The 24,990-nt window shown below is 39.1% G+C and overlaps 1 protein-coding gene across 1 annotated transcript in view; it reads left to right on the top strand.

The window, feature by feature from the left end:
- The window catches only part of DOCK7 (dedicator of cytokinesis 7), a 3,076,229-nt gene that overhangs the window by 1,463,732 nt on the left and 1,587,507 nt on the right, over positions 1-24,990 (top strand). The window contains exon 16 of the mRNA XM_044085545.1: positions 17,628-17,698. Coding sequence (XP_043941480.1) covers positions 17,628-17,698 — 71 coding nt within the window. The remainder of the gene's footprint in view (positions 1-17,627; positions 17,699-24,990) is intronic.

The raw sequence follows: 24,990 nt of genomic DNA, 5'->3' as shown, positions 1-24,990 counted from the left end.
GCCTTAACGAGACCTCCATTTGAACCTGCAGCTTCTGTACCCTTTAAATTTCTGTCCTGGAAAACAGCATTCTTGGTAGCCATAACTTCTGCTAAAAGGGTTTCAGAGCTCCAAGCTTTGTGCATGAAACCTCCCTATCTTATTTTCCACAATGACAGAGTGTCTCTCAGGACTAACCCGTCTTTCTTACCAAAAGTGGCATCTGTGGCAAATATCAATCAGACTATCAATCTGCCAGTGTTTTTCAAAAATTTTCAAAATAATGGAGAATACATGTTGCATACACTAGACGTACACAGACAGTTACGTTTTTACCTGCACATGACCAAAGATGTTCGTAAGGCTGATCAACTCTTTGTGTCATTTGCTCCTTCATACATGGGAAAACCTATATCCAAAGTGACACTGGCTAATTGGATTTGTCAATGTATTTCTCAGGCTTATAAGGCATCAGGCAAAACAACCCCATTCAAAATCCGTGCACATTCCACAAGATCCATCGCAACTTCTGCAGCCTTCTGGTCCAGGATGCCGTTGGACGACATATGTTCAGCAGCCACTTGGTCTTCTGCTCATACGTTTATTTCCCATTATAAGCTGGACATGATATCTAGAAGCAGGGCGTCCTTTGGCTCCGCGGTGCTTCGGAATATCCTCCCATAGACCACCCAGGTTTCTTTGTTTAGGTAGCTGGGGACTCTGTCCTACAGGTTGCAGAACAAATGAAGTAACTACTTCAGATTTAGAAGTTATGTACTCACCATAACGTTCCATCTGAGTAGGTACTTCATTTGTCTGCAACCATCCCCCCCTGCCATCCCCCTAACCTGTATCGGGTTTCTAGGATCTTTATGATTCTTGAGAATATCTGAACCTGTTTATTACAGGTTTTTTCAGGTGATACAGCAAAACCGATCTGAGGTAGTGTGGTGGTGACAGGGGATTGTGGGTAGAGGGGAGGAGCTCGGATCTTGAAGCTTGGAAAGCTGCCGGTCGGATCCGAGACCCACAGGTTGCAGACAAATGAAGTACCTACTCAGATGGAACGTTATGGTGAGTACATAACTTCTAATTTGCTTAATTCTCTTTTGGCTTACTTGGTCACTGCAGCCCTTGCTCTATACTGTTTCTGTTTTCAAACCATTATTGTATATGCCTTGTATATTTCTCCAAGAAATCAGTCTTTTGAACTTTGTTCAGGTGTGTTCTTCTGGCATCATCAGTCCAGCCACAGGAACCACTAAGGAGGGTTCTAAGTGTTAGGTATAATAGATATGTTTTTACTACATCAGTTAATCTGTGAGAGAGCTCTCCTTGATGAGCCACAAATAAACTTCCCGCTGTTTTCATATGGTATTGGAGTTCCCTATAGTGTGTGTGTGTGTGTGTGTGTGTGTGTGTGTGTGTGTGTGTGTGTGTGTAAAAAACACTTTTAGTAACGTAGGTGTCAGGTTTTCATTTGTCTTAATTTTGAAAAGGGTGTTCCGTATTGGCTGGAGGGTGAACTAGTGGAAGTGGGAAATGAGTGCACTTATATAGCTGACACTTGTCTTGATTATTCGTCACAGATATCCTTCACTCTCTAATTGTAGAAGCTTCTGGAAAATAGGTAGAAGATACTGACTGGTGAAGAGGATGAACTCATCCATAGAGTCTGTCAGAGAGGATATTCTCACAGATCATGTGGTATGATATGAATGCATTTGCTATATCTACAGATGGATCCATGGGTGGCTATATCCTTTATCTAGCAAGTTGGGCAAGTATATACTTCTGTATTGCCTGTCAACAGCAGAGGTGACATATTTTCATTATCTTTTTACTTTATTTACAAGAAGGCACTTGCTATTGGCTCGGATGAGACAAGATCTCATATGTATACAGTGAGTTACTTTGTCATATGCATCACAGCTAGCTGGTTATCTGCTGTTTATGCCCAGCGCTGTTGTTCTTTTGGAATGGGTGTATCCTAAGTGAAAAAGCAGCTAATATGACCTTCATTTATACCACTGGACTTTGCTTTCTAAGGCCCCCAACCACTGGGAGCTGCCTCTTGACCATCAGGCATCAGTTACATGCTCCCTCAGGTATTGGATTTCTTTAATGCTTCTACTTCAGTCAGAAAGATAAGAGAAACTTTTCCTTCTCCTTACCCAGCTTCTGTGCGTCAGCTCATTGCGGCTGTATGGTAATTCACCTGATTCTAGCTTGTTTCATGAAAGCCTCAGACTCCCTGCATCTGCAGAATAAGACAGAGCAATTCCTTTTGGTGGCAAACATTGTAAAGCCTGTGTCATTGTTTCTCTGGGATGGTGTGAGATTGGACCCCCTAAGAAGTTACTACGTGCAAGCAATAGTGTCTCCCTTGTGCATATCTGCAGCATCACTAACTCATGCAGTTGCAAACTTGATCTGCCAAGTTCAAGCGAGTGTGACTCAAGTTCAGATGACTGAAGCAACTGACTGTAAGCTCTTTATGTGAGTCAATACAGTCGCCATCAATATGGTTCTAAGCGTTTCCTCAAAATAAGAAACTGTTTTTAGGATTTTGACACCTTGGGACTGGAGGACTGCATTTTTCTGCACTTGTCATGTGTATGTTGAAAGTGGAATAGAATTTAATGTGTCTTAATCAGACGTTTGAGTCTTCTGCAAAGGATAGCTATTGGGATTTCTTCATACTTTCCCTTGGGACAGATGGGTATTACCCTGATTGGAGTCCCAGTGACATAGTTTGACTAGTAGGCCAGAGCAGCAGAGGATGGAGAGCTCCCAGTCATTGGGCAGTTTTGTACCCCAGTCATCCCACAAAGTCTTGTTAGAAAGATTACTCCACTGACACAATAATTACAGTGTTGACTACCCTCAACCACCTGTGAGAGTAAAGATCTGCAAAGTTTTTCCAGTTAGAGAGCAATCACCATAGGCCAGTGTGTGAGTATGCACACTTCTTAGATCTTTTGGGTCCTTTCTCCCACCCCAGAAAAGAGTTCCAATAAAAGCACCTGGCTGCAGAGCTGGTGAAGCATGGGACTAGCTGCAGTCTGTAAAGGGGTCATAGAGCCTGTTACTGCTTTGGGGAAAAGCAAAGAATTCTAATTCAGTGCTTTCTTTGAAAGAGAACTTCAGAATTCCATCCTATCCTGAACTTTGTTGACTTCAACAAGGATATCTAAAAGTAAAACTCTGGATGGTGACTCTCTTGAAAGTCAAGTCCCAGCTGCAGCAGATTGCCTTGTGGTCCTTTTGGAGCTTCTGAACATGATAAATTTGTTTTAGCGCATAATTTTCTGGAGTCCACATTGGAGGTTGCTTTAGTTCAGATTGGGAGGGCTTCAGTTTCAATACAGTGTGTTGCTATCTTCTTTTTCCACTACATCTAGAGTGTTTAGGGAACAGGGACATTTTAGAAGAAACTTTGGTGCTCCCTTACATAGACATTTGGGTTTTGGTAGTCCCATCAAGAGAATACCTTGCAGTGACTCTGTTTTTGGGAGTCTGTCTTTGCAGGCCCTGTGTTAGTCTCCGTAAAATTAGAGAATTCCTTTGTAATCCTAGCTTAAAAGATTGTATTCCCTAGGTCATAACTGGGTACAATTGTTAGTTGCTCTTTTAGTTAGGTCGGAGAAAATTATGTCCTGGAAAGTCTAGGTGAGGTTGCAGTGTGGAATCATGGCTTGGACTCTCCTGCAGTTAGGGCCTTAGGGATGGTACTAGACAAACAATCACAGGAACAGTAAGATGCCTAGCCAAGTACACCTTTAGGCAAACACACTAAAGTCCACCCTGTTTAAGCACTTGATAGTAAGTACTAAACTCCCAAATCAGCATAATACATAATATTGGTGAAAATTTGTCTACCCATCCAATCAAAAAGACTAGCCTTAAAGGTAGACAAAGTAGTAATTTGCTGGACCTGTAGTGGTGTCTTATTCCATAGGCTGATAATATGTTGAGTTAGGAACCTGTCCCTCCAGTGAGTTTTATTTATGTGTTATTGTCAAACAACGAGCTTCATGCCTCTAAAAGAGGGACAATGGTCACTTCAGAGCAGCCAGTAAACTTCTGAATATAAGTAGAGTTGTGCTATACTCTAGGGGAAGTTGAAGGATTTAAGGCCTTTAATTTTGTTGTTTTAAATTCTTTGGGGCTTCAGTAGTTGAGCTATACCCTTGACGTTGTACATACCAAAGGGATATTGTATTCAGTTATGATAACCACGTAGTCTTCCTTCTCCATACTGTCACAAAATAATACTCAAGTACAGGTGGACACAAGTACAAAACTCTTAGGTACTGTTGATAGACTAACCTTTGATTTACACGTCAGTGATTGTATCTGAAAAACACATCTCAAGCTAGGTCTCCTCTATAGAAACAAAAAATATCTTGCCAAAACAGCAAAACTAACCCCTTCAAATGCCTGCCTCTTACCCACTTTATTTATAGCTCCCAAATTCTCACCAGCCTCAACACTGGACTACTAAACAAGTTAGAAACAACTTGTAACAGAATTGCCAGATTTGCTGCCCAAAATTCTTACAAGTCCCATCACTGTCTCTCACTAAAAGAACTAAATTGGCTAGAATTACCTAACCTACTTTGGTATGATCAGTTTCAAATTATTCATTCCATTCTCTACAAACCCTGTTTCTGCCCAACTGTCTCATCTCTAATCTCTTATTACCTACCCACTAGATTACTCCGCAGTTCTGAACAAGGCCTACTACAAATCTACAAACCAAGGACCAAAATGGGTCACCTAGTCTATAGCTTTTAACCCTTCCAAGGCCTGGAATAGCCTACCACTAGATATAAGATCCCTTGAACATCCCAATCAATTCGAAACAGCTACAAAAAATTACCTTCGTGAAAAATGGACTTGCCAATGTAATTATCCCCCATAAACACTCCCCTATAACCTTCTAATTCTCTTCTCTCTTCTTTCCCTTCAATAAACTTACTACTTTATCTTCTCCTCTTGGTACATCACTGTACAATCATAACTAATAAAATATTTCATCTATATAACTATTGCACTATTATGTATATAATATGTAATTATGAATGTATCCCTCTGATGAATGTATATCTATTTATTTCACTTGCCATAGTTTAATGTATGACACTGTAATGCAGTAATGTGTGGTACTTATGAATGTAATATGTGGCACTGTAATGCAGTAATCTGTGATGCTGATGAATGTATTTCTATATGTATTCAATATGTAAAATTTCTGTTTTCTGTTGGAGCTTTTCTCCTCGGGTCTCCGCTGAAAATGGGCATTTGGACAAACCCAGTCAACAAATATAAAATAAATAAAAATAAATAAATGCGTCTGATAAAAGAGAAGAATACAGTGGTCAGATAACTTTTTTGGTTCTTGAAGATACTCCCTTTAGAAGTTATTTGGACCAGAGAAAGGATTTCCTGAGTATTGGTAGAAACATAATCAAATGAGAGAGAGAATTGTCCACATAAATACCTAGATCTTGTATGACCATATCTGTCTAAAGAGAATTGCCATTTATTACATGTGAGGTAAGAAACGCATTTTTTTGCTGAACACTGGTGTGCTGTACTTTTTTTGTATTTAGCTTGAGGCAGTATTCAGTTTCCTGATATGTGCATATTGTTGTCCTTGTGGAGCAGTTCAGTGTTAATAGATGTGAAGGCAGCAAAGCCCAGGTTGCAGCCATCAGCAGATTTGGTCAACCACAGTTCTGGGATATTGGCTTAGGTGTCGGCAAAATGAATGTCAAACAGGAATGGACGCAACACTGATACCTGTGTGTTCCACTAGTTACAATTTTATATTCAAAGAAAGATACTATCAACCTTTACAACTTGTAATCTTCTGGATATGCAGTTTGTGATCTACCAGACAACATACAGGTTAACATTTAGTTTGTCTACTTTTCATGGAGGATAATATCAAAAGCCTTGCCAGGTCAAGATAAGCAACGTACTTGGAGACCACTGTTCACAACTTCTGTAATTTTTTCAAAGAGATGTACTAGCTTCAGTAGACAGGACTTGCCCTTCAGAAAACCAAACTGAGTGGGATCTAGCTCAGTTAAGTTGCCTATGTCTGCGTAATGTCTTGTGCTATGAAGAGTTCTGGAGCTTTGCGTGTAAGGCTGGTGAGGTTAATGGGCATGTAATTACATCAGTCCAAGACACTTTGCAGGCTCCAGTTCCCAAGTGCCCATGTCTCAGTTATGCAGGGAGAGGGTGGAATCACTCTGGTGGTAGTAAGGGACGATCTTCCTGTGGACTGGGCTGAGGCTGTGACTGCACATCCAGGTCCTGAGACCTTCCTGTCTGTCAGACCCAGTGCCAAGACTCTCAAGGTAAAGTGGTATCTAGGGTTGCCTGTTCTTTGCTGCCATGGTTGGTGACTTCCACAGCCTAGTTCACCACACAGGAACTTGTCAGACTGGTGCAGGATTTCATGGACTTCATGAAATCCAAGCAGCCTCCACTGGAAAAAAGAACTAGTGGCAGGAACTCCCTCTAGGAAAAGGAACTCTTCTCCGTGTGAGATTCAGATTCCTATGATCCTGATGAGGTGGAACCGGCTTATGTAAAGAATTACTCTCCTACCAATGTCTTGATTCAGATTCTGAAGACCCTTTATTCTCAGCTTTGCCTGCTGAGGACTTTATCTTCTAGGTGGACACTTCACAGAATGGAGGAGTCCTTCAGTTGTGAGTCTAGAGAGTTCTGTCAGGCACTGAGCAGATACAGGGGACTTCTGAGTCTCCCTGAACCCAGACCTTTGTTTATTCCTGCAGTCCATTAAGTCTTGTATGATGTGTTTTCAGATATATGTTTGCATTCTGATTCCCTGCCCCTGCTCCAGGGAAACCAGACTGCTACTATAAGGTACTTGACACCCATAATGACATATTTGTTTTGTGGAATGACACGATAGAAAGATTACAAGAGTTTTTTTTACTTATGTCAGTAATACAGTCAAGTTTTTATCATTTACTTATTCTGCTAAGGCAAATTTTACTTTTTTGTATGTTTTGATTAATAAGGATGTGGAAAAGAGATGTTTTACCTCTACTTTATCATTGGCCAACTTTTTCTAATAGTTATCTGCATCCTAAACATCAAAAGAAGGCAGTAGTTAAGGGCCAGTTGGTTAGGCTTGCGAGAATAACAGATTTTGATAATTTTAGCCTTGAATGTAATAAGGTACTTCAGATGTTCACTTCCAGAGGTTACCCTGAGTCTTTTTTAAGGGAAATTAAGGCCGAAGTGGTTATGACGAGATCCTTAGCAATATATGTGCCCATCCTAAAGAATAGTGGACAAGTAGCAAGATAATTATGTAATATAAGGAGTAACGACAACACCTTAAAAGCAGCCTTTATTACCACTTATACTTTTGGATAGTTCAACTATAATAGAATATGTTAAAAGTAATTTGAAAAAAAATTTTGGTGGACCCCCTGTTATTAACAAAAATGAGTAATTGTTTATAAAAAGGATAAATCATTTAAATTTCTATTGGAAAATAAACAATCTGCTGCTCAACCAAAAGGGAGGGAGGGAGCCTATAAATGTGGTACCTGCCCTCAATGTAGATATATAATAGAGGGGGGAACCAAGTTAAAATTAATGGCATAGAATTTAAGGATAAAGGACACTAATTGTGTGTCACGCAATGTGATTTATTTGGCCCAATGTTTCTTATGCCCGGTGTTTTATGTGGGGAAAAACCTCAAGGAGGTTGAGGAACAGAGTATATGAACACCTGTTGGATATTAAAAAGGGCAAGCCCATAAATGCTTTATACAAACATGTGTTAAATTTTCCAGCACATATAAATTTGGCTTTAAGGTGATTGAGCTTACCAGAAGGGACCCTCAGGGACATATATGAACATCTGAATGTAAAAGAGTTAAAATGGCAAATCAAATTAAATGCAACTAGTTTTCCAGGTATAAATGAGAGTACCTCTCTAGCTCCTGTTTTAAGATTAAAGCATTAGGAATTGTGAGTTTTTAGTTTCCTTATGATAATTTGGTTAATTACAAGCATGTGATTAAAGGGATGGGGTGAATGGTATATATGTAGTTTTGAAGTAATTGTTATTCAGTTCTGAAGAAGTTCTTGGTATAAAACAAAAGTGCTTAACTGAATTTTTATTATTTTAATAAACATGTGAAGAACGAAGTATTTACGTGGTTGCTTTATTGTTCTGGTTAGATTTGTATAGATATTTGGAGTTTGTGGACATGTAACGGTTATTTGTTCCTCTTTGTAAGACCCCACTGGTGGATCCAACTCTGGTGCCTCTGGAAACACAGGGCCTGCATCCAAGAACCCCTAGCTAAGTAATAGGGAAAGTAGGATCATAGACTGCTTTCTGTCCTGGCCATGAGAGCTCTTAAATGTCAGTTCTACGTGCTCAAATACCTTGAGTCTTTACAGAAGTAGAATAAAACCTAGGCAGAGGATATTCGATGTGAGACCCTCAGGAGAGATGTTAAGGAACTGGGCAATGTTGACATCCAGGTGTCAAGATGGTCATGTAAATATTCTTATGATGTTCTAGATGCATCATACAGGGCTGCACCCACACGGACTGTGATTAGGCAATATGCATGAGGAATCAACCTCTCTGAGCTGAACTCCTTAATGCACCCTTGGACAACAAGTTAATGTTTAGGCTTGCTGCCGAGAAAGTGTTTTAGAGTCTGGATGAGAAGTTTGTCAAGGAATTCTATCTTTCTCACTACAAAGATGCAACAGGGACTATCCTGACTAGGTCATGGCCCTTTCCTGGGTCTATATTAGAACACCGAACATTCAAAATGTCGAGTGCTGTTATATCGAACCCTAGCAATCGAAAATACAAAACATTGAACATTCAGAACAGCAGATTTTTTCCTAGGGAAACAATTTGCTGTTCCAAAGCACATACACACAACACAAGCACACCAAACAAACAGCAATCCACACACATACACCTAAACTCTTACACCTAACCCCACACTAAACTATACATACACCACTAACTATCCACTTACCTTAACCCAAACCCTAACGTCCGTCACTGTCGCACAGTCACCTCACCCACGCCCTAACCCACACTTCCACACAATCGCACACTTACCTGAACCCGACCCATAACTTTCCACCAGATCACTGAAAATACCGAAGCAACAGAAACGGACAACCAAATTCTTTCCCTAGGAAAAAATTCAGTTTTCTGTTTCTTCGATATTAGAACACTCGACATTTTGAATGTTCGGTATTCTAATATAATCCCTCCTTTCCTCCCAGACAAGACAAACCAAAGTATTCCATTGGCAACAACACTGTTGGGAGTCATCTAAGATCCCAGGAACCAGTAGGGAGCAGCAGTAACTATTCCAAGTAGATCCTTTCCTTTCATCCCACAAATCCCACTCCAGTCCCAACCTTTTCCACCTTAGTCCATCCAAAAACTCGGGGTGAGGCTTTCCCTGTTTTCCACTTCCTGGGAACAAATAACCCAGGATTAGTTGGTGCTCCAACATAAAGAAAGGCTGTTTTTTGCAACTGTGAAGGATTACTACTTTTATAGGAGCATGTTCAGTCCCAAAACAACAAAGACACCTTATTCCCAACCATATACAGGACCTTCTACAACCAGGACCCATTCAGTTAGTTTCCCCAAAAGAGGTGAGTATAGGATTCTATTCAGGGCTGTACCTGTTCCCCAGAAAGGAGGGATCATGGAGTCCATTTTGGACCTTTTTAGGCTGAAAAAATTGTCAGAGGTACCCAAGTTCAAAATGCTCACCTTTCACAGACTTCTACTTTTCATCATGCCAGAGCTATGGATTGTAACCTTGGACTTGAAGTATACTTACCTTCACATTCCTGTTGCAAAAGATCAATGAAAGTTCCTGTGCATCAGAGCAGGCGAGTCCTACTTCTTACTCTGTGCCTTACCGTCTGTTTTATCTACTGCACCCTGGTACTAGTCATTGCCTTTTGCAGGGCCAAAAGGTACTCTTATCTGGACTGCTGCCTGATAACAAGCAGCTTCTGTAGAAGAACACAGCAGAGCCATACAGACCACTGTGAAATGCATTGAAAAAGTGGGCCTGACCCCCAGTGTCCCAAAATTCTCAGCTCTGCCTGACAGACCCCTGTCACATTCCTGGAGGCAGGATTGGACGGGACTGAACAAAAAGATGTCCTTCCACAGCAGAAGATCCCCTCTCCCAGTCTTTCCTTCCAGAGGACAGGATCGTCACTCCTATTTAAGGCAATCACAGTCAGATATTTCCTGAGGATCCTAGGCACATGGCTTCTTGTATTTTGATCACCTCCCAGCCAAATTCCGCATGACAAAGATATTAGTTTCTAAAACAACTGCACTACCTGGACACCACCATTTCACTCCTTCTTTGCCTAAAAAGAGATATCTTGTGGTGAGAGGAAAAGATCACAAAAACTTAAGGGCCCTCATTCAGGAACCAGGAAATATTCCAACTGAGACTTCAGACAGCTCAGATTTTGGCATGGAGGGCTCACTTGGAAAATCAGTGTTTCAGGGACAGTCTGGCAAGTATGTGTCAAGCAAACATATGATTATTAAGGACATTTTGGTGGTCATTTTAGCCTTAAAAGCTTTCAAAACCAAACAAATTGAAATGGGGACCATAAACATCCTGATTTTTTTCAACACCACAGTCATGTGGTACATAAACATGCAAAGGGGGTATCCCTCTTACCATCTATGCAGGCTTACATTGGAACTCCGGCAGTTAGCCCTAGAACTGCAGCTGTCACCATAGCCTCTTGCATCCTCTCTGCAATTCCCATTTCTCTTGGGAGAATCTTTGAGCAGAAGTCTGAGCACATCCCTTTTAGACCCAAAAGAATGGACCTGTAGGGTGTGCTAGTAGTGGACCTTTTTGCATCCCACCAAGAACAGGAGGGAGTGGAAGACTGACATGTTCATCTCTTGCCAGGACTCTTCACGCATGCCTTCCTCATCCCCAAGGTACTGGAAAAAGAAAACTGGAAAGATAGGCCAAAGGTGATCTTGATTGTATCACACTGGCTTAGACAACACTGGTTCTTCCCTTGCCCTGAGGAAAAGGGTCTGTCATTCACCAACATCTCAAGATCTTGAACCGCTCTGGTTGGATGATCTGTCCTCATTTCCTACAAGACATCAATTTACTGAGGACATGCTATCTGTTGTCAAGAAAGACTGAAAACCAAGTACCAGGAAGCCATACATTGCTAAGTGGAAAGGGTTTTCTATTTGGTGTCCGTCAAAAGGAAGTGTACCTAAGGCAGTTTCTTTACAGCAGTTCTTGAGTGCCTATCCACAGCCTGCAACAATGGCTTGTCCACTCATCCATCAAAGTTTATACATCTGTCTTTGTTTGCCTACCTTCCCATGTCTCTCAGCTTCACACAGACTAGTTCCTCAAGGGGATGTTGTATGGAAAACAACTCAGGAGACACCCCATTCTGATATGGGACTTTAACTTTATTTTCAAGCAGCTTACTTTACTTCCCTTTGCCTTTGCTTTGGGCCAGCCTGTAATCATCAAAATGCTGACCTGAAAAAATGCTTTTCTTTTAGCCTTGACTTTTGCTAGCTTCCTTTCTGTATTGCAGACCTTCAAGTGCAAGAAGGCATTCCTTATCTCCCATAAAGACAGAGCCAACCTAAAAATTAATCCTATCTTTATGCCCAAGGATGTATCACAGGTTTCTCTTAACCAGGCAATTCATCACCCAGTCTTTCTTCCAAACCCCCAAAACAAGGAAGAAGAATCCTGCCTTCGCTGGATGTTCACAGGCAACTGAGACTTTACTTACATTGGATCAAATGCGCTCAAAGGGCAGACCAACGTCTGGTTTCTTTTGCTGAAGGCAAGGAAGGAAGTCCTGTCAACAATCAGAGCATCTCAGAATGGATAGCCAAATGTATTACATTTTGCTATTACCATCATGACAAACAGGTTCCAGTCTCCATAAGGGCACATTCTGCCAGAGCAAAAGGTGCAACCGTAACCTTCCTAAAAAGATCCATAACTCAGTCCATTGTGGAAGCACCCACTTGGTCATCTAGTCACACCTTCAGTAAACATTGCAACCTTGGTGCTAGCTCTAGGGCCACAACCGTCTTTGCCTGTGCCATTCTGCAAAACCTCATCTCCCTGGCTTTCATGTCTAGCCAATAACCAGTTCATGATTAACTTTGGGAGTCTTCCCAAGACTCAGTACAGCAACAGTGATTGTGATGAACATAGTACATTTGTGTTAGAAACTTAACTAGAACTGTAGTTCGAGTAGATCACTGTTGCAGTACCTTTTCCCTCCTACCTACCCCTTTACTCTCATTCTGTTGTAGCTTGGGATGAGTACCACGCCATAGTGTCTTCCTCTCCTCCATTTGCCCCTGCTGTTCCTAGTCCTTGTCTTTAATAGATTTAGTTTGCCTAGGGAACAGATGAACCCTTGGTCCCTGGGGCAAGAAAGACCTAAATATGGCATTGGCTGGTGACTCCTTTATAACCCTTGCTTTTTGATGTTTGATAGTTCTACCACAGTTGCCTGGTCTTTATGTGGAATTTGTTTAGATGATTTAAGCTACCAAGATGCATTTCTGGTCTCACAAATCTTTTCTGTTTGTAGGAGAGACTGTGCATCTGGACAAAAATGTCTTCTGCACCATCCCAATTGGTTAACTTGGAAGTGGTTCCAACTCAAGTCAGATACCTATGTATTACTTGGGCATGAGTTTGGTGTTCAAGATGTACACCTTGGGCATCTCTGCACATTATGACCCTGTAGAAGCATAACTGTGGATTACCACTGGATGTTTAAGTAATTCCTTAGGGGCTCCACCCTGTTGCCACTTTTGAACAGTTTTTTTTTATCCTTGAGTCTTTCCTCTGTTTGCTTTATAACATGATTTGAGGAATCAGGCCTCTGGCTCCTCACTGTTTCCGGGTTTTATTTTCTGCGCCTGTTTGGCCACACTGCACCTCTGACATCCTAAGGAAATTTAAATTTGTACTGGTTTGTATTGTTTCCAACAGTTAGCCACTACAGAACTATTTCAGACCAAAGTGTATGTAATCATAGTATCATCTGATCTGCAGGATGACATTCTATTGTGGTTATCTATCTGTTGCTCCCCTCTGTTTGGAGAACCTCTCCATCCAGCTTTTACAGATGGATTTCCTTAGAAGTCTGTCCAGTAGCTCCATGTCAGAAGACTGAGACCTCGTACTGAGTGCCCCAAGACTTCAAAAATTCATCTGTCACTTTAACAACAGCAGTGAATTTTGAACCTTTTTGTTCAACTTTAAAGTGTTTCTGCAAAGGGAACTTTGCCACTATGTATTCACTCAACCTCTGCTACTTATATGCACCAACTCCAACTTAGCTGTATCTTGAACTGGGGGAAATTCCAAAATATTACTGTCTCAGTAGTGCATATTCTCCCCATTTTCATTTAAATTCTCATTGCAACCCCACCCCACCCCACCCCCACCTCTATCACTGTGATGGCGAGGAAAATATTTCAGAAAAGTGCTGAGCCAGGCATATTACAGGAGTTGCCTGCAGAAGAAGGCCTTCTTGCAGATCGCCATGTATAGGGGTTACATCTCTTTATTTGCATTAATCAGATTCGTTAATGGTAAAAATAGGGTTACCTTCATCAGTAGCAGCTAGCTGTTCAAATACTGTGAATGCTTAGTGGTTGAATATTAGAACATTGATCAGGACTGTTTTGTTACTTTTATTCCATGCAGAGGTTGTGTGGAATTCTTTTGGAGTTTTGTTTCTGCCTTTACTTAAACATAAAAAAACAGAAGAAAAAAACACTGTGAAAGCCACAAGAATCCGCTGAAGAGTATTCAATACAGATGTTTTTATTAAAATAAATGCAAGTTGAGCGCTTTCATCTAAAAATGTTAGACTTCTTCAGAACACCTTCTAAAATATTTAACAGCTTAAATAGGAAAACTTTGACCAATGACAACCATTCAATTAACGTGAGAAAAAGTTTCATTTACATCATTTCCTTTACACAAATCATTAATACAGGAAACAGAAAGCTATCTGTGTCAAATCCTAGCCTCAATTATTGGTTTGATTGTTATACTTTCGTTTATTCCCGGTGTGCAAGTGGCATTCAACAGTATCTGCCACCTCACCTCCTTCTCACTTAATAATGCTTTTAAATTCCCCCCTCTTTGATGTGGTGTAATTGCTTCAAGTATGGCAAATTGAAACATTGAGCAACCAGGGCTATCTCTTATGTGCCTAAACAGGGCATTATTAATATCACCCTTTTTAATAGCATATATGTGATCGTATATTCTTTCCCTCAACCTACGTTCAGTTTTTCATACGTAAAATCCTATGTAGAATCCGGGGCATGTAATACACATAGCTAAATAAATGACATTTTTTGTTTGACAATTGCCCTTAACAAAGGTTATTGATGTGCGACTTCTGTTTCCCAAACTCTTGGAATGTTCCTGTGAAGTACCAAAACATTGATTACATTTACCACATTTTACACAATTGAGAAAGCGAAGTTCTTTTACACCCCCACTTCATCCATTATTGGCAAATTTTGAGAAGGTGGTCATAGGTGAATTATACAAACTTTCTGATAAATGCAAGCGACGGCAAATGACATACAATCTCAGTAAGAAAGAGAATGATTTATTAAATAAATTAACTACCAACAATGATATTCGAATCCTTCAACCGGACAAAGGGGGAGGGGTTGTGTTAGTAGACAACAGTGATTATTTGAATACTATACACACAATTTTGCAAGACACTAAAATCTATGAAACTTCATCCATTAATGAAATACATATAGCTTATCAACTTATTGATTCACTGTTGGAAGAATATCTGTTGGAAAATAGGATAGAACCTGAAGTATATAAATTTTTAAAAGTAGAATACCCTTTATTAGCTACTATCATGGGTATTCCCAAAATACACAAAGACATATTTCATCCACCTTACAGGCCTATTATTTCAGGTACTAAATCCAAGACATTTCCTTTTGGCAAAGTAGTTGACATTTGGTTAAAACCCATTTATGGTATGGCAAAGCATATTGTTAAAGATTCATGGGATTTTTTGAGTCGGTTAACACCGAATCTATGGAAGGACAATTTATTATTTGTTACTATAGATGTGGTTAATTTATTTACATGTATCCCAAGAGATGAAGGAATGGATAGATTCATTAATAGCATTAGGAAATATGCCAAACTAGAATGGGATAAAATTTCTCTAATCAGTGAATTCATGAGTATTGTACTAGATTACAATTTTATATTTTTTGAAGGGGAGTATTTTAGGCAATGCAGTGGAGTAGCAATGGGAGCTGCAAGTGCTCCAATATATGCCAACCTAGTCTTGTTGGACTGGGAAGAAAAAAACATACTCAATGGTAACTGGATGAAGTACATCAAATGTTATATTAGGTTTTTAGATGACATTTTTATTTTGTGGGAAGGGGATGAGAGAACAGTGGCAAATTTTGTAGAATATTTACATACTACCACCTCCTTCCTCAAACTTACATATCAAACTAGTAAAAAAGGTATTTCTTACTTAGATACTTACATTTCTCACAGTAATACTGGATTCAAGTCCAGAATTTTTAGGAAAGACACTTTTAGCAATTCATATTTGGAATATCACAGTTGTCATCCTAACATTCAGAAGAAAAACATTGTCAAAGGGCAATGTATAAGAGCAGTTTGGATGACATCGGACTATAATGAAATGTTGGAAGAATTGAATTATATAGGCAAATTATTTAAGGAACGGAGTTACCCTTCACCAGTGGTTAATGATGCAGTATCATATGTTGGTAGTGAATGGGGTAAAAAATATAAACCACTATTAGGTATAGAGAACGACACAGTTATTGGAAGCAACAGGGAGACCAATATTAAAGAATTTAATAGGGCATGTATCCTCCCATATGAGAAAAACACCATAGATGTTAAGAATATCATTCGTGACAACTGGAGTATATTAAAATGTGATACTGAAATTTATAAATTATTGGGGGATCAACCTATGTTTGTACACAAGATAGGCTGTAACATCAAAAATAAATTACACGAAGGTCATCTGTTTAATAAACCCCCAAAGACTGGCACCACTAAATGGTGGTAGATGTAATCAATGTTTTGCTATTTCAGAGGAACATTCCAAGAGTTTGGGAAACAGAAGTCACACATCAATAACCTTTGTTAAGGGCAGTTGTCAAACAAAAAATGTAATTTATTTAGCTATGTGTATTACATGCCCCGGATTCTACGTAGGAAAAACTGAACGTAGGTTGAGAGAAAGAATATACGATCACATGGTTTGAATGCGGGTGGAGTGGGTGTGTGCGAGTGATGGGCTGAAATGTTTTAGGTGTGGTGTGAGTTAGGGTTAGGGTGCAGGTAGGGTGAGTGTGCGACGTGAGGTGTTGGGGGTTTAGGGTGTGTTAAGTGAGTTAGGTTAGTGCTGGTTGCAAGTGGATTAGGGTATGGACGTTAGGTTAGTTTAGGGTTAGGGGGTTTGGTTAGGTTATATGTTGTTGTGTCCCGATCACATATATGCTATTAAAAAGGGTGATATTAATAATGCCCTGTTTAGGCACATAATAGATAGCCCTGGTTGCTCAATGTTTCAATTTGCCATACTTGAAGCAATTACACCACATCAAAGAGGGGGGAATTTAAAAGCATTATTAAGTGAGAAGGAGGTGAGGTGGCAGATACTGTTGAATGCCACTTGCACACCGGGAATAAACGAAAGTATAACAATCAAACCAATAATTGAGGCTAGGATTTGACACAGATAGCTTTCTGTTTCCTGTATTAATGATTTGTGTAAAGGAAATGATGTAAATGAAACTTTTTCTCACGTTAATTGAATGGTTGTCATTGGTCAAAGTTTTCCTATTTAAGCTGTTAAATATTTTAGAAGGTGTTCTGAAGAAGTCTAACATTTTTAGATGAAAGCGCTCAACTTGTATTTATTTTAATAAAAACATCTGTATTGAATACTCTTCAGCGGATTCTTGTGGCTTTCACAGTGTTTTTTTCTTCTGTTTTTTCGTGGTTGTGACTACGTGGATTTTACTTAAACATAGGCAGAATATATACACCTGCAACTGTATACTGCTGCCTAGTTTCTTTTGGAGCTTTTGCCTCTCATATGTATAGCACATGCTCAGTAAATATAGAAGTGCATCAGACAGATGTCATCCAGGTACGGCTAAGGTGGGTATGGTTATGAAAAGCTTTGCAGAACATCACGTAAAGCAGAAACATAATTTTATATGAAAATGAAAAAAGAAACAACGCGGTATATATGAGCTGCAGACTGGTTACAAAATAGTTATGTTAGAGAAATGTGCAGTCCAGTAAATTATTCAAGTTTCATTTTCAGTATTGTTAGATCCACTCTCTGATATAATGTGCATGTTTTGCATATTAAGTAAAAAGATATCCCTAAGATATTAACAAAAATGTGTTAAAATTTAGATGTGCTTCATTTCTGTTAAAAAAATTCCATAACTGCTGTGTTTATCTCTGGTTCTTTAGGTAATTTTTGGGAAGTCTAGCTGTCCAGAGTTTTCAAAGGAAGCTTATTCAGGAGTAATATATCACAACAGGTAAGCAGATGATTTTTTTACATAAATCATTATTAATATTATTGTAATATGAAGAAAAAAGTAACAAACAAAACTCTGAAAAATTATCATTCTTTTTAGCTAACTGATGCTAAAAGCATAAATGCATTGCTGTTACTGCCTGGTCTGTTGCTCTCCGTAATTAAGTGAGCAGCTGGCACTTCAGAATCACATACGATCCATGCTGTTTAGCCATATTTACTGAATTATCACTTAAGACATAGGCAAACATACATGCATATAGAAGAAAACAAACTATGTCAATATGTTCACAGTTACAAACACTATGCATCGCATATATTATTTTATGCAGTTATCAATCCAACATTGCATAAATGGCTCAATTCCTGTCTTCCCTTAAACCTCACTCCTCCAAAACTTTATTCTGTATATATTGTTAGCATAATTTCTATTTTTCTATGTAATTTGCTCCTGTTCTTTTCTAAAGGTCCAACTTCCAGTTCTTTTATCTCTGTTACTATATTCACCACTTCAAGTACATTTGGTTTAGACATTGATTTTCATTTTCTTGTAATTGCTTTTTTTGGTAGCCATCAGAATTAAACTTAAGGCCTTTCTTTGTCTAGACAATTCAGATCCTGTATCTCAGCTCAAAAACAAATAATTTGGTTACACCCATTTTCTCACCCAATATTTCTGACAGAGTGCTCGTTAGGGAATTTTTAAAGTTGCCAACTCATTACATTCCCCAAACATATGTTCCCAGTTACCTCTTTCTTCCTCATCACACCTCCAACATTTGCAATCCACCTGAGAAAAAATTATTTGGAGTCTGCTCTGTGTATGAAAATACCTATGCTAATACTTCAAGAAAAAATCATAAATTTTCTAGACTTTGTTGCATCTGTGGGAGCCATACATATATCCTACCATTGTTTCCTTGTGAATTGCTTATTCAGTCTGTCTTCCCAATCTTTTCTAACCATCTCTGATTGATTCCTATATTATTGTACAATATTGTATATGTCCTACTAATTATCTGTCTTTTTAACGGTAGCTTCTGTTCTAGATTCAACTAAAAACTCTACCAGTGGAGATCTTTCATTTAGGATTCCCCTATCCCTTTCTCTTTGCCTGTGTTCTGATATCAATGCCTGATAACAGTCTCTAGCCTGTAGTCCAAATGTCTTCTTGGCTTCCTCACATTCTATATTACATTTCTGTCTTTAGTTATTTGCTCCCAACACGTTGGTTCCTTTACCAGTTTTCTTCAGTAAATTCCAGCCCCTTTTTAGCTATTGTCTGTACACCTAATCACAGTCATCCCTGTCAGTAGGATCTCTCTTATCCATTCTTATTTTGTCATAGTTCTTAGAATACTTTGTGTTACTCTATGAATATAATATTCTGTATGGCGGCTGTTATTCTTCTTAAGGATCTTCACCCAAAATCTCACTTTCTCGACTCCCTCCCCCACTTCATCATCATCCCTTTCCACTTTAGATTATAACTTTCTGCTTGTCTAATGTGTATGAGCCTTAGCTGTGTAGCTCTAAAATATCCCTTCAAACCAGCTAATCATAAACCCCCCCTGTTCTATTGGACGGATCAATTTATCGTATTTGACCCTTACCCTCTTCTCCTTCTAGATAAAATCTTTCAACTCTGTTAATTACTGGCCACAACTTCTCTGGTGGAAAGAAACATGACTGGCCTGTATGCTAAACTAAAGGGACTAAAATGAAACATTCCTTTTGTCATCGAGCTTGAACTTGTGATGCTGTTTTTGTATTTGTTAGGTGTTTTTTTCTAATAATGCTGAGACCTGTGTTTAGCTTATGTGTTTACATAGTTGCCATTGTCTGTTTCTTTTTGATTATTCCTACTTACTGTACAGTAAGATCTTTAGCTGCTGCTGTTCCTTTGTCCATGGCAGTCATTCTTCTGTCCCATCATGGCGTTAGCTAATCACTTCATGTTGATGTCCTTCAAGGATGCATCTACAGTCCTTACAAATGGGTTGTCCTGTCGTCAGGCAGCCGCCATTTTCCTCAGTCTTTCTTGCGGTCAGATCCAGAGATTACTACTACCGAATACTACTTCAAAGACTTCTAAAAAGCTAAGTACCCCATTGGGGACTCTTTCTTGCCTCAGCCGATGTCAGAGAAAGTGAATAACTGTTTATCTTGTGGGAAACAATTACCTCATAAGGATTTCCACTCCTACTGCTAAGACTGGCATAATGCATGTACCTGTAGAAATTTGAAAGTTGGGGGGGGGAGTGATAAAGATCTGGAAGACTTTGTTTAACAATATGTTAAAGGGGTTGGGAGGGGGCAGTACCACCATCTTGGAAGAAAGCTGTGGTGGCTGTGTTATCCAAAGAGGCCAGCTTCATATAGATCTGTTTTGTTTTTAAACTATGATTATAAATTGTGTATACTAATTAAGAGAGTGACAAAGGTATTCTCAAAATTATAGATATTTATTAGTGTTTTTTTATGGAAGGGAGGCAAAACAGTTGACAACATAGAGTGCAAGAAAATGTTGCTTAAATTGGTAGATTTTGATACAGATAAGGCATTCTGTAGAGTAGCTAGGATTGTATAAAGAGGGCAGTGGAAGCTGTGATATTATTGATGTTCTGAGGTAGTGCCATCTGTGCCAGGGAGAGTAGGGCAGTACATGTGTACATATGCCGGCATAGCTAGCTGGAGTTGTGTAAAGAATTTTGTTATTTGACTATCACACTGATTTGATGTTTGAGTTAAAAATATATTTGAAAAGTTACTTGTGTTAAAAATACATCTACAGTAGGTCCTGCTGAACAGAAAGAATATGTGCATGTATATTAGGTTGTATTGTTGTAGCTGATCAAATGTGTATATTTATCAGAGAACTCTGGAAGGGTGGAAAGTTTGAAATTGTGTTGTAGCTTTCATATGCTGTCATAGGTCTCAGCAAAGCTCTGTGTGTGTAGTGTACTAGAGTCAGCTGACCAGAGGTGATGTCATCCTCTAACCAGCATCTGGTTTCTTTGGAACTGGACAGGAAAGATTTCTGACATGACTTATATCTCACATTTCCATACAGACAGAGACATAATCTGGCTTTTGCTGTGGTAAGACACTCAACACACACCAGCTTGCCTTGCTTTAGTAAGTAGTCAGGGAACAGTAATTCTTTAGTCAGTTAGGGACAGTTAGTGAGAATAGTTTAGTATTGTTTTCTGTACCTGTGAGAAACTGTCCAACTGTATCAGTTTTTATATCTCTGTAGTTGAAACTCTGTTGTTTCTTGTATTCAGTATTCTCCTGTTTTGTACTTTATTATTTATTATTAAATATTTTAATACCTTTCATTGTGACTTTTTTTTATACTTTTAACATCTTGAGAGTACTTATGCTTGTTTTAGTGACACTATGGCCATTTCTGAAAGCCTTGCTGCTTTGGTCACACCCTGTCATTTGTATGGGTATTAATTTTACACAGTATAATTGGGTACCCTTTGTAAGAGCCTTAGGGTAGCTGACTGGTGACATCATGATTACGTCAGAGTTTGGGCAGAAAGGGACACAGCTAGCAAATCTGTGCCAGCTTTTCCCAGTTGTGTATGTGTATGTGTGAAACTCAAATATCCAAATGTATGTGTCAGCTACTGGGAACAGGGACAACAGAGCTCCAAAGTGGTCAGTGTGGTGTTTTGTATGGGCCTAGAGAGATAAAGAGAGCCCAGCTTCAGGTCTGGAGTGTGGTGCCTGTGTGCTCTTAAGGTAAACTCTGCTTGGTACAGGGAGCTGCATCTGAAAATACTGTATGAATCCATTTTTGCTCTTAGTGACTGTCGCTCACTGGTGTTAGTGGTGAGGATTAAGTCTCCTTGATTTCTGGCCCTGAGTATTTGCATTCCCTAATAGAATAAGGTTAATTAAGAGGAAGGGTTGAATTGAAGAATTAAGGTGGGCTCTGACAAGGTGTGTTTGAACAGTGGTGTCCTCTTTCCCCTTTGAAATTAGTTTTATATTTAGAGCTGTTGGCAAAGAAAATAAAGGGACCCACAAATTCAAGGATATAACTGACAAAAGTAATCAAGAAAAGTTAGCGTTAGTTGCATATGATTGTATTTTATACTTGATAAATCCAGAAAAGGGTGCTTTTGTGTTGTGGAACATTCCGAGACTGTTACAGTTATTTTCAGGATATAAAATAAATGAAGATAAAACAAACGCCATAGAGGTCAACTATGCACCTTCACATGAATTGGTTCAGCAATGCCCATATTTAAGGAGGTGTAATAAGATGAATTATTTAAGTGCATGGATTAAAAAGGATTCTGTTATGACAGGTAAGGATAAGTGGGAAGAGACTAAACAGATAATTCAAACATTGAGAAGCTGGAAGCTCTTGATTATGGATAGTAATTAAAACCAATATCTCATAATTCAAGGATTTCAAATTCTATGATGAAGTTTCAAAACTCACTTGTAGCAGCATCAGTCCCACACATTGCCATGGCAGATGTCTTCACAAAGAAATTCTTTGCTCATATAGATGTATTTATAGAACTGGTAGTCCCGACCAACTCTAAATAAAATGGGAATTTTAAAAACAAACCAATCTTGTGGTCCACTAACGTAAGTAAAGTCAACACTAAAAGAAAAAAAAAGTTTCTTAAAGAATACAGCAGCTCAGAAGACTCTCATGTCATTGAATACATTATAAAACTGACTAAAAACTTGAAAAAGACTATTTGGTCTAAACAGTTCAAGAAGTTACGTTAGCATTTGAAGCTAAGGACAGTTACAAATTCTTCTTTAACTATGTTAGGAAATTAAGAAATAACACCCAACAGTGCTCTGAACTTTTTCATAATGGCACCACTTACTCAAATCCAGCAGACATTGCCAGTATATTAGCAAACAAAGTTGGTGTGAATTTTACGTCAGAGATGACTGTCCAAAGCCCACTTATCCCTGTATCTTTCAGACTCCTCATAGTCATTAAAGATCTTGTACTGAAGGTGCTCGCCAAGACTAAAAATACTTCCTCAGTGGGACCTGACTGACATTACATCTGGCTGTTTAATAAAGACTACTAAATAAGTCTTGGCAAGGCAACTATGAGAACTGTAACTTAAGTTTAGCCATTGGTTTTGTCCCTGAGGTTTGGCATGTAGCAATACTGATATCACTCCACAAGATTGGTTCCACCAGTGACCCCAGGAATTATAGGCCCATCAGCCTGACAAGTCTTAATTGCAAAGTCTTAAGGCATATAACTGATATGATAAATTATGATATTAAAAAATAGCATCAGGCGAGACCCACAGCAGTTTGGCTTTGTGAAGACTGGATCCTGTTTAATGAGTCTGGTTAACTTCTTTGAAAGGTTACAACAAACTGTTGACAATAGTCATGCTGTCCACACAGCATACCTTAACCTGGTTAAGGTGTTTGACACCATCCTCCATGCTAGCATAGTTAGTAAGATTAATTCATTACAAATAAATCCCAATGTAGTAAGACAGATAGCAAATTAGTTAAGACAGAACCCATACAGTGTTGGTAGCAGGTGCCTCATCAGAGAGTATGAAGGTGATCAGTGGTGTCCCACAGTGCTCAGTGTTGGGACCCATTTTGTTTAGCATTCACATTTGTATCTCTATACAGTGAATCAAGACTCCTGGCTAAGTAAGTTTGTAGTTGAGTTTAAATTGGGAGTCATTGTGAAGTCCCCATCTGACATTAAAGCCCTTCAGCAAGAATTTAACACTTGTAAATACCTTGTGTCCTAAAAATGGGCTGAAATTAAGTGCCAAAAAGTGCACTATTGTTTCAGTATGGTAAAAAATCTCCCCAAGCATAGAGCATTGATAACACCCCATTCCAAAATGAGAATGTTCACCTTGTTGGACCTTGGGTTGATAATAACCTGTCCTTTGATCATCATGTAACGACAGTAGTCAGAAAGTCCTTCTAATTTGCACAGCTAATTGCCAAGGGAATGTCAGTTCAAAGGAAGTCATTGTGCACTTATTGTACCCTTGTGTTCAGCATTGATTAGGCCAGTTATTGAATATAAAAAGGACACCTTTGGGATGTGTCTCACTAGACATATCAAGCAACTTGGAAGACCCCATAAGTTCCATAATAAGGTGATCACTTGCTTAAGAACCCAAAGCTTCAAAGAAAATATGGGAAACACTGTCTCTGTATTCAGTGTCTTAAAGACTTCTTCGGTGTGATCTGTACTTTGCCTTCCATGCCATTTGACACGCAGTGGTGCTGAAATCTAGTATCTCCACAAATCAGATAGTTCCACAAATACCATACCAGGGTTATTTTCATAAAGCATGGTGGAGAGAGGTTCATTATGCAGGGCCTTCTACACCTCTGGAATAGACTCCTGCTGCAAATCAGACAGTATGATACATTAGCTTCTTTCAAATAAGAACTTGATATTCACAAATTTACTCCTGGCTTGACTAGACTAGCCCATTGAAAAAGGAGGTACAGTGTAAGGGTGGGTAATGGCAAGATGAAAATGCTTGCAAGACTCTGTTGCCTTCTATTTCTAATGATTCCTATAGGCCCTACAACAGTTCTGACTGATGCTAACAGCCCCCGATTTGCCTACTTTGTGCAAGATGTGTAGTCAGTCATTGCTATCGGGGTCCCTCTTGAAAAGGGACTTGTCCAACAGGCTTATCTGGTCCACATGTTTTGTAACGTCAAAGAGTATTATATTCAAACTGAGTTTTAAAGAACTTTTGTGTATGACATTGCATGCAGACCACTATAGCCAGCTGTATACCCAGATATGACATTTTTTTAATTAAAAGTGTGTGTGTGTGTGTGTGTATGTATATGTATTTATACATACAAATACATGTGTGTGTGCGCGCGTGTGTTATTTATATATATATATATATATATATATATATATATATATATACACACACACACACACACACACACACACACACACACACACACATGCTTATTTCAATTTTAGGCTCCCCCCAGGCTACATGTTGGCTATCAGACACTGTCATGGTTTATTACCCCATTCTTTACTTTACCAGCTAAGAGACAATCAAGAGCAATAAGAGGCGATTCAGAATTTTTTTGTTTTTCTTCCTGACCATAGCTATGTCCACCCAAAAGTACTGGGGGGTGTTCACAATGAGCTGACTGTAGAGGATGTCCCATCCAAGCAGCTCTGTCCCATCTATCACAGCATAAGTGGTGGTCTACAAATAGCACCACTCTTTCTTCCCCTGGGTGCACACAAAGCCCCCCGTCCCACCAAGA

The sequence above is a fragment of the Protopterus annectens genome, chromosome 10.part0 (assembly GCF_019279795.1).
Source record: "Protopterus annectens isolate FY-2018-M chromosome 10.part0, PAN1.0, whole genome shotgun sequence".
Classification (NCBI taxonomy): Eukaryota; Metazoa; Chordata; order Ceratodontiformes; family Protopteridae; genus Protopterus; species Protopterus annectens.
The sequence above is the reverse complement of the archived record's forward strand: the minus strand, read 5'-3'. Positions and strand labels throughout refer to the sequence as shown.